The following is a 19488-nucleotide window of genomic DNA, read 5'->3' as shown; positions in this document are numbered from 1 at the left end:
AACACAAGATGGAAGAGACTTACAAATTAAAAATGTTTTGCTTTGTTGAAACTGGGGCAATATCAACAATCCATGTTTCTTTCCATCACCTTGCCATTTGTGTATGCCTTTCAGGAGAGGGACGGGAAGGGGCTGGCCATGTGGTATTTGTTTGGTCATGTGACAGTGATAGTTATGCTTCACAGGATTACGACTTAACTGATGCAGAGAAGCAATGTCAGCATTGAGGTTAAAAAAAAAAAAAAAGTATATCACATTGGTAAATATTTATCAGCCATGACAGCAATAAAAAATATCAGATATCACAAAATGTTCCTATCATCTCTACTCTTTACATGCGGAGATTAGAGGTAACATTTTTTAAATTTACATAAGGAACGCACTCTAAAGTAAGATTTCTGTGATATCAATGAAAACACTGCTTAACCTCTTACACCCTAAGCGAGCTGAGGTCACATGGCAGCTGGACCCACCGGTGGGTCCGTCGGGTTCTAGAGGTTAATAAGTCTTCCTCACTCTCATGGTACGTCCCTAAAACAAAAGAAAAAAGCCACAGAAAGGCAACTGGACAAACGATCCCACTGACATAAACTGTTCCTGCACTGATGTCGTCCATCTCTCCCTGCAGTAGCACAGCAGCTCCAGTCTTGGCATCAATCACCATCAGGGCAGATATGCAATCTCACTGTGCAAACAATTACGGGCAGCTCCTCTGCACTCGCAGCTACTCACTCGTGTTGAGGCATTGAGGATTAAGACAATGTGCTTACACATTAACCAGAGAGTCACACACATCAATGGCATTCCTCAGGACTGTATTTACCAAACTGAAAGCAATAAAGTGTGGAGTAGTGGAGCTACCTGCTGCCTGAACTGTTGTCTTTTAGGTTACCTTTGACCTTGGCTTCTGAGATCATAGTTTCACCTTGACATTGTTGCAACACTTACTTCAACTTAGTATTTTTAAGAGAGAATACATTAATGGGATCATTATCTTGGTGAAAGAACCACTACAGAGAGGTTTGGGTTTTTTTTAAGCCAGTATAAAAAACCAAGAAAAAAACACTGTAGCATTCAACAGGAGATGAAGAAGGCTTTTCCAGATCAGTGAACTTGTGAATTGCCATGAATAAAATAAAACAGTCAGGAGTAAATTTCTTCTTTACGCAAAGTAACAACACTGCCTCATTCTTAAAAAGTGGACCAAAAGTAAACATGAAGAAATCAGGAGCTGTGACAGCCAGCATTGCGACATATAGAAAGAATCTTAACACAACCCATATTTGCCTTTTCATACAGGCAGCATTATGCATGCCATTGATCAATGTTGTGCAACTCTCAGGAATTCGGCTGAGCAAAGAAACAATGTGTAGTTGTGAACCCATCACAGATCATGAAATGAAATGGACTGCACTATAGTTGCAGGTCCCTGAAGAAAAAAAAAAAAAAAAAAAAGAATATGAGTGGAATGTCTTGAGTGATGAGAAAACAATCAGTTTCCTTCACAGACTTCTGGCTGGGCCTCTACAACATCCACCTTGAGACTCTATTTCCATGGTGCAGAAAAAAACAAGAATCTAGAACTACACCATTGATAATTCACAGCCTGCATGCAGATAAGGCTCCTCTGTTCTCCAAATAATCCCCACACAGCTGGACAGAAACTATACTAAATTTCTTTGTGCCAGTTAAGATCAACAAGAGACAGAGGCAAGAAAAGCAGCTATGTGTAACTAATGCTATGTGTGGCAGCAGCTGCAATAAGACACACTGTGTAAACTATGACTGCAGAGATTCCAGAATAGCTAGCATCCATTTTCCAAAGTTCTGGCAGCAAACAAGGGGAACTAGACAGTAATTTTAGGAGGAGTCAAATTCACAAGTGCTAAATTCCTATCAAGTTTTTAACTGCACAAAAATATTTTAACAAAGGCCAGCTAATGTTTCCAACATCAGATAATCCCAGATTTTAGGTTTAATCAGGTCCAAATCAACTCTGAAATCAAAAGTTCAAAACCATCCACTACTCTTAAGATGTGCAGCCTTTTTTGCGTTTTCCATATTCCCAGTTCCGCTGCACCTCTAAGGATGAGACTCAAATGCAGCAGATTTGGAAAAACTACCTTCACCAGTCTATCTTGTAGCAGCACATTCCCTTAATCCCATGACCGCACCGTGCATCAGGTCACGCATCAGGTCACACACCAGCACAACACTCTCAAACTTCTTCAGGATGCAGTTGCATGCAAGAGCACACCACAAGACCACATGTTTTACAGGGGACTAAGAACCAAGCCACAATGGTGCACACAGGCCTACCCCTGCAGATACCCTGTCATCTAGCACCACTTTTGTTCCACTAGGCAGCTTGAGCAGTTACGACCACGATTATAAACCACCATGTTTCACAAAAATTATGCAAAACCTCGCCAAAAAAAAAATCCACGTTGTGGCTGCTTTACGTCTTACATTTTTTCACGATCTTCAATCACTGTGAAAGGGCACTTAAAGTTCTAAGAACCGAATAAAAAAAGTTCATGTGTGGAAACGTGTGCAGAGCTGGTTTTAAAAAGAGACCAAAAAGTGACGTCTGCAGCAAAAAATCTTTAGTCCCCATAGATTACTTGAAGTAGTTAAATAAAAGCAGTCTTTTGAACATTCTACTAAAGTATTTCTGAAAAAGAACAACTCCACCACCCCAAATGCAACAGGTCCTTAAGCTTTCAAGTCAAGTGCTGTTTTTCAAGTCCTGTCAAATGATTTGTTCTAAACAAAACCAATGAATAAAAGCGTATTCCTCACCTCTAATACTGGCCCGGCTCCCAATATGATTTGCTCCACTCCACTGGCAAAGCCCTTCTGACTGAGGGCAGTCAGATGATGAATGAGAAAGTTTGTGCTTTGCGTCTTCCCAGAGCCGCTCTCCCCAGATATGACGATGCACTGGTTCTTCTGTCTCCTCAGCATTGCGTGGTAGGCCACATCCGCCACGGCGTAAATGTGCGGCTCCAAATCTCCCAGTGTATGATTGTCATACATCTTCACATACTTGGGGTTGTAGATTGGCAGGAACTTGAAAGGGTTAATGACGATGAGGATACTCCCAACGTAGGTGTAGATCTTTTCCTGCCGGAAGCGTGAGCGCAGGTTGTCCAGCAGCGAGCGCTCGTTGAGCTCCGGCAGGCAGCACAGATCGGCGTGATCGCCCTGAGAATCGGGTTGCGGCAGCAGTCCGCGTTCCACCATGCGCCTTCGCTCATCCGTCACCTGCAGCCACATCTGGAGGCTGCCTCCGTAGTGAATAGAGCCATCCAGATTTTTCTGCCTCAGCAGGAAGCGATAATCATCACCGCCAGACAGCGGACGGTGCTCCAGAGCCACGCGAGGCCAGAGCATCATCCTCTGCACGGGACAGTCGGTGGGGTTCAGAATCCATTCTTCCCCACCAAACTCCTTCACCTCGGCTAACACATAACACTTGGTGCGGTCCAGCTGCAACCGCTCGATGACACGTTCAATGGCCTCAGCGGCTGTGGTGGTCTTGCGGGCACTGATTGGACAGTAGATGGTACCCTCTGCAAGGACACCTGGATAGATGCGCACGGTGAGCTCTGAGTTCTCAAAGCGCTGCCGTCGGCCCAGGGTGCCCATGCCACCAACGCCACCAACTCCATCGCGAGCACTCATGGCGGAGCAGGAGCTCCCATTAGAGACAGCAGGCTTGGTACTGGCACGTCCTTCGCTGGGATGGTGAGACCACTATCTCAAGACATCACCACTGGAAGAAAAAAAGAATAACAAGGTAAGGACCAGTAGCAATCAGTATGAAAGTTCTTGTAAGAAAACTAGGACTGTCAATGTTAACGCATTTACGCCTGCAACTAATCTTAATTTGTTTAATGCATAGTATTACCTGGTGTAGATTGTTTGCATTACCTATTTTGACCTGAAAGTCTCTCTTCTGCAGAGGGTTATTTAGTTCAAAGCAGTGCGTAATACGGTATTGTACTGCGTTCATCAATGCAGATGGATGTTTGAATAAAGCCAACCTACTGTGTGGCTTAATTATTGCTTACTTATTGTTTTTCCAAAGCACAATTAGTTTACAGTTACCATTTCTGAATTGCATTCAAAAACAAAATTACCTGTTTTAAACCTTCATGAATATGAAAACCTACAAAACTGAGATGTGTGGTTTAAGATAACAAAACATTTTTGTAAACGTTTTTTTTGAAAACGTGTGTTTTTTACATTTTAAACTTACAAAGTTAAGCTTTTAGTGATCAATCAAATCGCTAGAGTGTGATTAACCAGATTTTTTTTTTTTATTGATTTATAGCACTAGATAAAACACACAACAATCTCAACATCTGTACAATGAATGAACTTCTCTAAACTGATTTACAGTCTGGGATTTCTACGCAACCCACTCCACCCCACCAGATTACGAAATGCACCAAAATATGACACGTGGCCCTCGTGGGCCGTTATATAATCTGCCAAGGGGTCATATTATTTTGCTGGATTCTGACATGCACACTCACACTGGATAAAAGGATAAGTCATCAGGCTCAGTGGGATAACCATTAACACTCATACCCACTGCGAATGCTCACATAAGCTCCTCGCAGACTCTGACAGAAGCAGCTGCCACCCTCTTTGCGCCACGCACAATCACGCCATTTACAAGTTCCTGCTTTAACGCACAGTGACGGGGCATCATGGGGAGAGCAAGAGGTCAACAGAGAGAGAGGGGAAGAGGCAGGGTTAAATTAAAACATCCCAGCTGCTGAGGAGATTTCTCTGCCATTCTGATTCAATTTTAATCATCGCGCTGGAGATAGATCAGTTACACAAATGTCACAAACAATAACGCAATTAAATAATAAATTGTTATTTTTTTCTTTGCAGCATCTGTAAAATAGTATTTGCAAATGGCAAATTTATGCATCACATTGGACAACAACGAGAAGCAGTGTATCCGAGCATAACTGAGGATTAACGTTCTTTGGGGTTGATTGGAAAGGCTCTGACCTTCTGTGAATGAAGCACTGTATTACTTTACAATGATCTCTAACACTTGAAGCTATAATTCAGCAGATAAAAAAAGATAATTTTTCACCACACTTTGTTTATTATAAGTCAGACATTACATTCCTATGCATCATTAGATTTAAATGTTCAGTGCATTACAGGATGTGCTGGAATCTGACTGGCAAAGGCCTGTGCAGTTATACACCATCCACAGTAACGCAGGCATACATTTTCATGTGATATGTTATCCGCCCCCCCAGTGACTTTGTTTTTATAAATGAGCTGTATTTACCCTTGTCTGTACTTTAAGAGCTGGCTGATGGAGCAAGTTATAAATAAACTGGAGGGCACTCTTGTAAGGAGGGATCCCAGGAATTAAATGCAAACACCAGCCTGTCACACACCATCTTTTGAACCCGTCTTTCATCTTTTTCAATTAGCTGAGAACCACTGGTTGTCCTTGTTTTGATTTCAGTGATGGGGAAGGAGCCCAGATCTGATGGTCAACACCTTAGCTGGTTTGAGGTGCTTAATTTGGTCTGCCTGGTTCAACCATCTTTTATTCTTTTTTTTTTTAGAAATTTTAATAATGTCATGTCTTCTGAATCATTTATCACTTTTTAAACTTACAACAGGTATTTTAATGTTTGTTTTTAGATCTATAATTTGATTGTTAAAAAAAATATTTCTGCTTCCTGTGCTATATTTTTGCCATCATTTTGGAGTTTGTGTTGAGGGTGGAGTCAAGTTGGAGTTGCGGCCAAATGTTTGCCCCCACCACCAAACCTCATATTGGAAATCATGTGTTTTATTGAATGCTTTATCACCATTATAAGGTCTAACAATTACTGGCATAAGTAAACCAGGAGTTTAGCTCATATGTCTTTAAGAACACCCGAAGATAACCAATTATATACTTTATTCAAGACCAACCACAGCGGAAAACGTGAAATCGAGATGAATGAGGGGATAAAAATAGCTCATGCACACAGACGACCATGAAGGGCTCCAACAGGGAAATGACAACAATGCTGCACCTAGTCCAGACAGTTTCCTGTCAGCCCCTATCCAACCTGCCATGTGTTGCCTCAGCAACTCTGCTACAACCCACATGACACTGAAATGCTGCACAAGACAATGTTTTATTATCAATGCAGAAATACCAAAGCATAGAAAGAAACTTTTCTTTGTTTCAAATAGCGCAAAGTTATTGATATAAACATGCTAAAGTGAAGTATCTAGTGGGAGAGCTCTCCGTCTTCCCGATTAAGCTTTCAGTCCATGTCTGCACATAGGAGTGTGAGTGTTTTAGGCAGCAAGTTACAGCCTGTTGTCCTGAACAGATGGTCAGCTCCCTGCTTAACGGAAAGGGAGGGGGGACTTAGGGTTGTGTCAGAGCTGCACCACATAGAACCACACTGACTGACTATTTACCTTCAAACAGAACCTCAACCAATCGCTGCAGTGCAATCAGAACCGTAGTTGAGAAAGTTATCACGCTATATGTAAGATGTGAATATCTAATGCAGCTGTGTACCGTCTGTGCAGTTTTGTTTTACTTGTTGATGTTTGGGTAAATTAAAGATCAGCATAGAACTCCATTTCAAAATTAGGTACAAAAAAGATAATTTAATGAACAAAAGATACTTTATATAAAAATGTACTTAGTGAGTAATTGTAATATCAAATTTAAAAAAAAAAACAGGAAAAAATATATGTTGATTTGGGCATGATTTTTAGCAATAGGATCCAAGCACCTTACAGTCTTTAAGCCATGAAGCAAAAAACATTTACAGAGCTCCACGCTGTGCCATAATTGTGTAAAAATAGCAAATATGAAGAGCAGAGTGAGAAAAAGAAGAAAATATTCTGAGGTATGACATCATGTCACCTGATGGCCGTGTCTACCCACCAAATGTTATAAAGTTTGGTGTAGATAAGTGGGATGTTTGGGTCCTGAAGGAAGAAACAAAGCAGACAAAGCACAGATAGAGGAAACCGACTGAGGCCTCTCCCCATTCTACTTTCTCCTCACACAGCTGAACCAGAAACAGATCCATTTACATGGACATGATTGGTTAGCGTTAAGGCACCACAGAAGAGTTATCTCATTGAAATCAGCCAGGGCAGATCCTCCACCCCCCTTTTTTTCTCAAGATGCAGCAGATCAGGGCAGATACAATCTCGACATACCAGAAATGAGTAACGCTGGATTTCACCTGAAGTAAATATTGGATTTGCAGATCACACAAGAGGAGAGTTCCTGCTTTGAGGTATTGTTATAGTTAAACTTGGGTCAGATGCTATCATTGTTAAACAATGTGTGGCTGGGAGCAATTATCAGAACTTGGATTAGAGGCTCAGCGCGACGTTTACCATGAGCAAACCACGGACACAATAGTTGCTATTTACCAATTAATTATAAAATCAAACACTAAAAATGTTCAAGAACAATGTGAAAAGATTTGAGTGTTTTATGGAAAATTCAGCCACACAATCACTCTTTTAAAAAATGATTTTGGTGAATCCAAAACACAACAGGTTTTTGTTGAGGTTAATATCTCCCATGTTTTAACTAGCAGTTTTCTTTAGTTTCTCCTGTATGGAAAACCATCAAGATCAGAGCAAATTGCAGACAGAAAGTTTGTGGATCTTGATTGGCTCAGACCATCTAGACCAGTGGTCTGCAACCTTTGACTCTGGAACTATGGATGGATCTCACAATGGATCTAATCTTTGGCTAAAATGATAAAGAACCAGATAACCAGGCAGGTTTCCAGCATTTAATTTTTTATGGACTAATGGCATTGGATTTTCAAAACAGAATGACACTTACAGAACAAGTAATACTTTAGATCTATGTTTTCTTTTATTTTAAAGCTTACAAATGGAAGCAAACTGGTAGCTGTTCAAAAATGACAGCTACCAGTAGATATTTATGAAAATTACTCAGTCTACTTTTAGAAACTCAACGGACAGTAGTGGCTCTAAACAACTTTTATTTAGCGGGACAAAGTAAAAGTGGCTCTCTTAATCACAAAGGTTGCATATCCCCAGTGCAGACTGATATAATAGTTTGAAATCATGCATTGGTTGGTAATTCAACAGACTTTAAATAACAGTTTTTTGTCAATGCGAGATCTGTCTCTTGATTATGGACTCTGGAGTTAATGGGTTGTGCTTTAAGGTTTGACATCTATTAACTATGTTTTGCAATCTTGTGCTAAAGTGTGGAAGGAAGTAACTTGAGTCAACAATACTTTGATAACTGAATCAACGAGGAGTTTTAGTTGGGCTGACTAGCATCACAGAGTAACAAACGTATTGAAGAGGCCTTCTTCTAAACCTAATTGTACCCTTACTCATAATCCTACCCATAAACACACACAACATTCAGTAGATGTTAAATCATAGCATTTGTTTCCCACATGTAATTTGTTAGGTTTCTCTTGGCAAAATCAAAGTGGTGTTCAGAGTCTGTATATAGTATTATGGGATGTTGGAGGAAAAAGGTACACATATCTGAAAGACTGGTTAGTCCAGTTTCCATGGATTGTGACTTTGGATATCAACCAAACCAAGGGTTTTTTTTTTTCTACACTGAGCATAAATTCAAAGTGGGCTGTTTTGAAATTTGTTTTAGACAGGGGAGAGGGAAAAAGAAGACGTTGCTCAGCTACAATATACATCATATCATCCAGCTCTCAGCATGTCTGTTGCTAAAATAAACAGCCACCTGTAAGCTTGCTACCAAGAAAGCTTGCCTGACTAATTCAATGTTTTAGATAGTCAGGCTCCATGTGCTACCTTACAAAGGGAAGACCAGTAAGAACAAACACGCTGAACAATGAGATATCAGACTGTCATTAAATGTATTTTATCTTTTTCTTCTTTGGCATCTCTACAGTGTTATACACAAGTAACTCTAGGTGCAAGGTTGCTTACAAACAGTCTGTTTAAAAGACACTGATGGAAAAAGAAGGAGGAAGATTCTGCATTCTTTTTGTCATCTATGCATCGTCAGTGAAGCTTTATTGGACGCTTGCAGTGAAGTGTAACTGTTTGACTCCACAATGCCAGCCATTGTTGCACCGGCGTTAAGGATCGAGTTTGGTCAGCTTTCTATAATATGAGGTCATCCTTCTGAAAACTGGAAGACCGACACTGACGTCGCTCTCTGTGTGAGTGTGTGTGTGTACTTAAGAGTTAGTAGTAAAACAAACTCACATGTCCTCTTCAAGTTTCTAAGGTATCATTTGTGATTATGAGCTTTTACAATGCCATTTATTAGCTACGTGACAGGAGATTACGCTGCCGGATCATAGTGTTAAGCAGTCTGTTATGTTGTAAAACATGTTTTATTTATTCCACTTCTATAAACCAGCCACTGAGGGAGTGCCAGCCCACAGATTGGGTAAATTGGTTGTGTTAGCAAGGACATTCAACAAAAGACTAGACCCAAGAGGCTGTTCACCAAAAGGAAACTAAACAAACAGGAACAGCACTAAATAACACTTTTAGCACCAGATTTGTTAATGAAACTGAACTACAGCCAGGGATGTCGTGAAAGGTCTAAAAAAAGAATGATGTACTGATTGTGATGTATAAATTTTTTTTTTAAAGTGGATCAATCATTTTGAGTGATGGCGCTAAAAAATTAAGTGCTTCTGTTAGACACTTGTGAGGAAGTTTCCCATTAGTGTTCCAGTGTGTAAAGCTAAAGGCTAATAGTGTTTTATTGCTTAAGTTCATGTACAACTTTCACTAATGAAAATCTAATTGACTGTCTTTAAAAAGAACAAGGAATGAGAAGAGATTCAGATTAATTTAATTTCTGACTGGAGTAATTTTGCCAGTCTTGTGTTGTCCACAGTGAGCACAGGCAGATCCAATCCAAACATTTTTAGAATTTTTAGTCTTTATTCATAGCTGCGAGGATGTGATCCAATCGCTAAAGACGAATATTAGTGTCAGATGTGAAGATTAATATTAACCTTCACAATATCAGGGACACCAGAAACAAGGTAAAAGTGAGAGATCTGTTTCATTAATATCCAAGTTTTAATCACTACAAAGATTTTTTTGTGTGTGTATGTTTTAGTAAAATTTAAACAACCAGGAAGCAATGGCGTACACCTGACACACCATCTAAGACCGAATTTTGGAAAATAGTGAAGACAAAATTAACCATGGGAAAATACACGCAGAAGCTCACAGACAGACAGTCAGGCTGGATCACAAGAATAGAGATGTTAGAAAGCATCAAATAGAGACGGACAGAAATGATAGGGATGTTAGTCTTCCGAAATGTGAGCTGTGGGAATGTGAGAGCAAGAATCAGGGAGGAAGGGAGGAAAGAGCAATTCTAACAGCCTCTGTCCAAGTTTTAATCACTACAAAGATTTTTTTGTGTGTATGTTTTAGTTTATGATTATTTAAAAGAGTGGCGGCTCTCCTGGCACTACTCCACCATATGCCACAAGATGTTCCTGATAATTCCTCCAACACAAGCTGAAAATGATTTCTGTCCGATTCACAAAACGCCAGCAGGGCTTTTCTGGACCAGATGTGATGCATCTGCCTCACGACTACATGCAATCACATTACACAAGTACAATAACCAACCACAGGCACCCAACTAAGTCAGGACGACTGAAACATCTGATCATGCTGGGGGAAGTGACTGAAGGCTGCAAATTCTGCAAGCACTGCACAATGTTTGGCTGGCTGGTGCATGTTATTCCTTTGCTCCTGCTTGACCAAGTTGATAAGCTGTAAAATCCTAATCCAGATAAATTAACAAAAGTGAGAAAAACCACAACTAATTTCTAATTGTTAGATGATACTTATGAGATGAAAATAAAGTGATACTGTTAAATTTGATATTGTTGGCTACACCTTTCCTACAAAGTAGAAACCGGTTTGACATCATTACAATGTATTAATAGAGCCAACGATTTTCTTTTGAAGTTCTTGAGTCAGGAAGAGAGGAACCAGAAGTATCAATCTGTTTTTCTGCACAACAATTTACCATAAACAATACAATCGTATTAGTGATTTTATTAGCTACAGTGGTAGTAATACTTTATAAAATTTCACGCATGAACATACTGACTTTCAGTATGCAGATGACACTTGGAGTGTCATCTGTATTGAACTGCACCCACTAAAAAAAACACAAAACAATCTTTTCAGTGTCTTAGGGCAGAATACACATATAAGGAAATCTATAAATCAAGATACATTCAACCTGCAAACATTTTCACATGACAGATTTGTGCAAAAACTAGTCGCATTCATTTTTGACTGCAATGTTGTCTTGGAATATTCAAGTGCCATTGGGAAAAGAGAATATTCTTGACAGAATAACCTGCTTATTCAGTATTTTCAGGTCATCAGGTGACCCTCACCTTTGGGCAAATAATGTCAATGACTACTGACCTGACCAACTGCAGCAACCTCTGATCACAACACTCCCTCCACAGGCTTGTACAGTAGGCACAAGGGTTACCCATCTTGTACCTACTGTACAAGACAGGTACACATGTGTGCATTACTCACATCAGGGCATTACTCAGAAATAGGGCGAATCTAGAATCAACGACCACATGACCCTCTTCCATTGCTCCAAAGTCCAAGATATGTGCTCCCAGATGTAAGCCTTTCTTGCTGATTGGGTTTACTGAGCTGTAGTTGGAAACAAATTAACAAGTTAAATAGACAAACTAAGCTATTCTGAAGACTGCATACCTCCAGCAAAAAGATATCTGACTTGGTAACAGGCTGCTTGAGGCAGAAAACTACTCAGGTCAATCCCTAACAAAAAGAAATGTTCCTGCTCGTTGCTAAGGAGACTGAAACATGGCTACATTTAATGTTTAACACTCTTTGATGGTTTGCCTTCACTTTGTGTCTGCAGCAACAAGTTTGACATGAAGAGTTTCATAACCTATCAAAACCCCAAAGTATTTCATAACAACAGCTTTTCCACTCGCAGAGGTTGTAGTGCATGCACAAGAAAAACACGTGAAACGTGGGAGTTTTCAGTTTTGACAAAACACAAGAGAAAGAAAAACAATCTGGATTTTAATTATTTATCTAGTAGAGCATTGATAATCACCTACTGATAAAAAATTGTGTGATTACAATTTCTGATTTATTGCCTGGTGGATCTCTAGCCAACAGTGAGTGCACTAAATGATAATATTAATGGTCATATTATCATTATCAGTCAACTCCTGGTATTTGTGGGAGTTAGTAATTTTAGCTTCCCAAGCTGCATTTTCCCCTGAATATTTTAGATATGCGCTGCAAAAAATAAAAAAATAAAAAATCCATGCACAGGTGAGGTTTTCGTGATTAATCTGTATGCATTTTCACAAAAAATTCCCAAATAGGTGACTCTGTGAATTCTAAACCACAAACAGGCAGGGTCCACTATATACATATAAAGTCACACCAACCACTCAAAGCCCTTTAGACTGTTGCCACGGTCACCCAGTCACACTCACTGACCAGCTTGGAGTTAAGTGCATTGCCCTTGCACATTGACATGTGGTAGGATCAAGGCGTAATGTCACCCACAACCTTCGGAGTGCATGATGACTACTCTTCCCATTGAGTCACAGTTTCCCACAGTCATGTACCATTTTCAAAAATAAACTGGAAACCATACCTTACAGTATCATATAGAATTGTTTATCCCCTAAAGACAAAATGCAGATTTGACTTTTTGTGCTGCTGAAATACAGCAGATAATTAAAATCCAGTCAGTTCCAGCATTTTTTAGGTGTCACCAAGAAGCCCTGATGACTAGTGGCAACACGTCTGTGCTTGGATCACTGTCCGCACCGTAATTAAAAATGACTGTAGGCCTCTTAGCGGTGCAGCGGATATCTGAGGCGGGTCATTCTGAACGGGGGAGCCTGGGCCGGCGGAGACTCCCTCCGCATTCCTCTGGCCAAACATCAGCAGGTGACACACTACCAGCATGGAAATATGACACTGCAGGAAGTGCCAAAGGTGCTTGCTAAACTACGAGGCTGTCTTTTCTACGCAGGTTCCAATCATTGTTGTTGCCTGAAGAAAGAGGAGGGAGAAAACAGAGGAAGGAAATCAACTGAGTGCAGCTGAAGTCCCAAGGACAACATGGGAGGAAAACACAGATTTCTGGTTTGAATCGAAACATCAACAATAAACCTCAGCGCAGAGCTAGATGTTGTGGGTCAAACTTTTGCAATCCAAATTTATAAAACAAATTATACTAGTAAAATTTAGCTAAAAACAAATTGAAAGAGCAAAGTTTAGACACAAGCTCTTACATAACAGGTGGATTTATTTCAGCACTACACAAACACTCACGTTAAAATATCCCTTTCCTTCTTCTGTAAACCTGACTTTTTGTAACAACTTTCTAATTTACTATGCTCCCTCTTTGCCAAGTTGTGAAAAATAATTTTTAAACTGCTAGCAAACCAGGTATATTTAAATTATTATGTACTGCGACTAAAACAGCCACCAGGTATTTAAAAGATTAAAAATGTGGAGTTTGTACAAAAGAACATCGCTCAAAGTAAACAGCACCACTCCTCCGTTGTTACCATGGAGACTTCCACTTCCCATGTCCACTCCCAGGACAACGACAGCTGCCATGGGTGAAACAGGAAGTGTTTGCACCGTGGGGGGCTTCAACAATACGACACCATCATGCCGTTGTTGTTTAATAAAGTTTATGTTTTTGCCTCAATAATTAAGGTTTTAACTTTCTCTCCAAGAAAGTCAAATGTGTTTGTCAGAACAAACTGTGCTATAAATGATGTATCCATATGTACCAAACTGATCAACACAAATATGTGGATCATTAAAATACTTAAGTTAAATTATTTAAGTAATTATTTTGACACAATTGTTTATTTCCATTAATTTCAGTGAGTAGAGCTTGCAGAAAAAGAAAACGCAAACTTCAGTCCCAGAAAGGGAAACAATTACATCAAATTTTTAACACATACTATTGTTGCTTACACAATCACAGGAAAGACCGATTACTTGACAGTTGTCCAAAACACAGCCATTGAAAACCTGCAAAAGGAGGGTGAGCCACAAAAGACCAAATCTGAAAAACCCGGCTACTCGTAGAGTGATGTATTTAAGAATATTAATGGAAAGACGGGAATAATAATAATTTTAAAAAAAGAGACTGGTACTGGTCCTATGAATATAGCAGAGAAAATACTAAAGTAAACACAATTTTCTCCCATGCAATATATTACACTCCTGGTCAGTCTGCTCAGTGAAGGCAGCTACACTTATTCTGTGCTGACCAGAAAGACAAGTTTGGCTATTTGGAAACATTTCTGGTCATGAAACAGACAGTTACTTTATTATGGTAACTCGGTTTTAAAACTATTGTTGGCAAGCTACATGTAGTATATTCTGTCAAGCTGCTGACTGCAGGCTAGCTTCCTGAACAGATAGCCTGACTAATTAACCCCCTACTATTAGTTTGTTACACTTTAAGTGTTACTGTGTGAAAAAGAAAGTTGCAAAGAGTGTATTTTTTTGCACAGTAAACATGTTTACTTAAAAACTACCTCTAAATTTAGCAAGTCATTTATTAATGTCAGAGTATCAAAATTGAACTTACCTGCCAAAATTAACAGTACTTGCTTTAATTGCACTGACTTTTGTCTCATTTATTTGTAATCTTGAAAGTAAGATATTGTAGATAATAATAAGAGATTATTCTGTTCTCAAACTACAATCACCACTTTTCTCCCCCAACATATCCTTTTCAGTGTCACTTAGCAATTTTGGTTTTGCAAATTACAAAAAAAAAAGGGTATAGTAGAAACTGTGGTTTAGGCTGAAATGCTGAACCTAAAACAAGCTTTTGATTTCAGCTCACCCCATGCTTATGTTTAATTGTAATGAATGGAAAATGTTTTCCCTTTCCAGCTCCCTTTTAGCTCTGGAAACATCAATATGACACAGTCATTTGGCTGATAGAGTGGGAATATGCACCACCCTGCACTAAAGTTTTCCAGGAGACAGAGGGCATCAACAATTACTCTTTGGACACTTTGTTTTTTTTAAGTTTAAAGGTTCCCTAGAAGTTAAACAGAAAAAGTGGTTACACTTCTGTTTTAAAAGATGCCAAAAACCTGGACTTCATGTAACTGCCTTACATATGGATGTAAAAAGCCATGTTACATATGCAGAGTCTGATATGAACGTCCAAAGAAAGAAAGGAGGCCAGAGGCAGAATTCCACCGGGAGCAGCTGGGTTGCATTAATCTGAGCTGATCACAGTCACTCGAGACGGTGGAGCCACAGCGTGTTTCAGAAGCATCCCAGAGGTGGCTCACTGCACAACTAAAAATACACACAGTCTCCTTTTAGCAGATGCTGTGTCAAGCTGTATTGAGCAGTAAACTGGACTGGAAGTCAGACAGAAAAAAAACAAAAACAAAAAAAACCATGGGATGAAAATTACATGGGATCGACAATGATGTACCAAATACTACGTGTGTAATGAATCAAGCTATTGTAATGAAGTACTTGATGCACAAATGTTTTTCCTAGCATAGCCTCATGTAAGGGAATGCCAATGGAGAATATTAACTTGAAGGACAGGAGGAGGTAGAAGTTTAAATGCACAAAAAGTAGGATAGACAGAAAGAATAATTTTCTTCCAAAGAAATCATTAACAGGAGTGGGTGGCTGTTCAAAATGACCCCAGGAAGAGGTCAACAAAGGCCCACAGCCACATCCAAAGAACTGCTATCTATGGTCAGTGGTCATAACTTCACCATTGGAAAGAAACTTGATAAAAATGGCCTGAGTTCCAAAATCAAAACAACTGCTGAGCAAAAGGAACATTAATGCTCGTCCATTTTGCCAGACAACAGGTTGATGATCCCAACAAAACTTGCGGCTAAGGGAGACTCAAGGTTTAGGGGACAATTATTTTTTTTACACAAGGCAATTTAGATAGGTTTGGATTAGTTGCCCCTTTCATTTAAAAAAATAAAAATAAAAAATTTAAACATTGCATTCTATCGTATTTCTGTCTTGTATTTGTCTGTGGATCTGACAGACAAATTATGTGACAAAGGAATCTCAAAAGGAGCCAACACTTTCTCACCACTTTTACAGGTTCTGATTGATATCATTGATTCAGATTATGCAGCGTTCACGTCCTGTTCATGAAGACATTTGATCCAGTTAACAAAAACTTTCAGTAATCTCTAAACCAGCAGTCAAAATACCAGTTTTGTCAAAAAAAAAAACTAACAAAAAAAATTAGAAAACATACTAGAAGGCACTGGGATTAGAATAGACTCTACACGCTAAAATAAATCAAGTCTTTCACAGCTAATTCAGCTAATATTGGTTATAGTTGCGCATAAAATGCCTCATCATCACAAATTAAGGTGTGAACAAGGAGGTCCCCGTCAAAGAAAGCAGGTTCACGTGTCATTGTCAAGTTCAAGACATTAATCATCTTTTGGAGCAAAGCGATAAAACAACAAACCTCTAATCCTAGCAACACACACAGCAGGCACAGTGCACACTTTTCAGGTTGTCAGCTGATAGTAATGACAGGACATCTAGCGTAAGGATGGGTCTGAGCTGCAAAATTATCCTGAGCACATCTGTTTAGCGTATTACGGGGAAAAGAATCCTGATTTGTAATTACAGGGGCGCGCTACAGAGGCTCTCGCCGTCTTCTCTGAGGTTGGGGGATGACTTGCCGTCTTTCTGCCCTCAGCAGATCGGAGGCCGTTTGAAATCTGAGCCTGGTGGTTCAGCCGGAGCCGCAGCCCACGGAGACAGGGTGAGCTGCTGTGCAATGATAACGCAAATTTGGCTGCCTGCCTCAAAGGGGAGTTTGACGGAAGATGTTGGTGAGAATATCTAGTGAGGGAACAGATTGAGTGAAGATCTGAAGGTTTATTTTACATAATCTGCCTACAGGAGGATACAGTGGAGAAAAGCTGCACTTAAACCACAAATATGGAGGCTCATGGTGGAAGGAAATCTTTCAAATAGACATTATTAAACAATATCCAGGTGTTGAGAGTTTATGGTAAGATATTTTCTTTGAAGATTGCCTCCTTAGATTGGACAACTCCAGACACAAGCAAGGTATTGTTTTATTTAGCCTGACTTCTCTTGTTCATGCATCGAGCCATAGCACCAGCAAAGCGCGAAAAAGTTTGTAGACAAGACAAGGCAAGTAATAAGCCTCCAGCAATGAACAATATAGTTAATCTTTCCATTGTTCTAATGAAAAACGCAAAACAGCTATGTGTACTTTACTTTAACACATACCTAAGCATTAATGTAAGCCAAGGATACTCCATAACAACCTTGTAGCTGATTGCAAAAGCCCTTAAAATATATTCTTTCATACTTAACAGGACGAAATGTGGAAAGGTTCAAAAAGGTACGAGTATATTTGCGAGACTTTGCACTGATTACTTAAGAATACAGTCTAATGTTGAATAGACTTAAAGAGTTGCACATAAGGATACTCCAACAAATTGATTACATAACCTTCAAACGCTAAAAACATTCCACAGCTACCAACCTGTTGCCAATGTAGGTCTACTTGTTGAATTCACATGTCTTTATTCAACTAAAGCAGATCAATAATCCACAGATACAGGCTTATTGCAAAAACTCCTTAACCCCCTTTCTGAACAATGCTTTATTGTCTCAGCTGAGAAGGTCAGAACAGCCCAACCCTTCACATGAAGTCCTGCTGAGCTCACACTAGCTTGAACTCTCCACTTGCACAGCTAAATCAGCTGGATGTCTTACATTGCTCACCTGTTCAAAATCCACCACAAAACGTAGATCAGAATTATTAACTATACTTTGTTAGAAACTTGATTTATACAGACAGGATGAGAACACAATCCAAAGGTGTTCCCAATCTACATGGGAAATACAGTCTCTCCAGCAGATTCTGGGCCTACCCTCAGGTCTCCTCCAGTCAGAGATGCCAGAAAAACTTTAAGGGAGGCTCACTGGAGGTATTCAAACCCCTGAATCACCTAAACTGGTTCCTTTCGATGCGGAGAAGGGACTCTAATTTGAACTCCTCCGAGATGATGGAGCTCTTCAGCTGCTTGTGTCCTGGATATCATTCTTCTGATATTCAAAATGGTATGAGTATATACCTTTTTGATATGTGGTCTGGAGATTTGCATCTCCAGACCACATGTGAGGGCTGGAATGTAGACAGACCGGAGAACTAAGATTCTTCCTTCTTGACTCAGTTCTTTCTGTGGCAGACTATGCCTGCAACGCTGTAGAGTGTAGACAAGGCCAAAATCTATCAACCCATCTTGGTACGATCAAGACAGTGGACACTCAAACTTCTGTACTTGAGGCAGAGACTCACTCCCAACCAAAAGGGAACAAACAATCCACCTTGAACTTTTGACTTTGAGCAGCTGATTCTAATCACGACTGCTTTATACTCAGCTACGAATTGCTCCAGCGTATGCTGAAGATTGGGGCTTGAAAACACCAGGAGAATCACGTCATCTAAAGAGTCGAGATGAAACCTTCATGTTCCCAACCCAGAGGAAACCATCTCCATAACTATAGTTGGAGATTCTGTCCTTGAACACCACAAGCAGGATATGAGATGAGAGGTAGCCAGAGTTTAATCTACATTAGCAACAAGCTTGACTTTGTGCAAAGGATGCAGCCACAGTTCTTGTTCTGATTAAAGAAGGACTGGATAGCCCTTAAAAGAAACTAAAGCACCATATTATATTGAGGGTCAAGAACAAGATACAAAGAGACACTGTTGTGACTCTCCACTTTAAAATGTAGCAGGACAACCGAAATCCCATCACCTGTGAAGCAGTTCCTTATGGTCTATCGGTTCACATCCAGGATAAACGTCACAGGTTAAGCTAACAGATAACTGGTCAGAAACTCCTTTTCAACACACTGGAGTAAGCTTTCCCAGGGATACATACATAACATAACCTCTGGTCCTCTAGCTTAAACTGGGACTAAAATCCCAGTCTGGCAATCTCCAGGAGTTTCCCCATTACTCCATGCAACATTAGAGAGGAGCCCTCCCTTTTTGCCCACCGCATGCAGTGTGAGGACTTGAGGTTGTGTTTGTCAGCGCTGGTTTGGGAGGGAAGGGGTGGGGTCTGCACACCCATGACCAATGTCAAATAAACTGGTTAAATAATGTAATTGATTTTTCACTACAATGTGAAAAACTTGAAATTTAACTTCTAAAAATCCTATATTATCAGCTCATTTACGGCACTAACTACGCATTAGATGAGGCAGGAGAGGAATGCCTGCCATTATTGAGCCCAACAAAGGCCAAATTCAAAATCCATCTTATCAAGGCTTGCTTACTATCAGTTTCTTTCAGTTATCTCCACTCTTCTTCCCCTTTTTGCCTCATTCTGA

General features: G+C 39.9%; 1 protein-coding gene across 4 annotated transcripts in view; it reads right to left on the bottom strand.

Annotated features, from left to right (window-relative positions):
* Window positions 1-19488, bottom strand: part of myo9aa (myosin IXAa) — a 109869-nt gene that overhangs the window by 83414 nt on the left and 6967 nt on the right. For all 4 annotated transcript variants that reach the window (XM_044133622.1, XM_044133641.1, XM_044133631.1 and 1 more), the window contains exon 2: window positions 2803-3778. In XM_044133622.1, coding sequence (XP_043989557.1) covers window positions 2803-3687 — 885 coding nt within the window. In that variant the 5' untranslated portion in view covers window positions 3688-3778. The remainder of the gene's footprint in view (window positions 1-2802; window positions 3779-19488) is intronic.

Source organism: Gambusia affinis, linkage group LG02, assembly GCF_019740435.1.
Source record: "Gambusia affinis linkage group LG02, SWU_Gaff_1.0, whole genome shotgun sequence".
NCBI classification, from domain to species: Eukaryota; Metazoa; Chordata; class Actinopteri; order Cyprinodontiformes; family Poeciliidae; genus Gambusia; species Gambusia affinis.
This window is presented reverse-complemented; position numbering and strand designations above follow the sequence as displayed.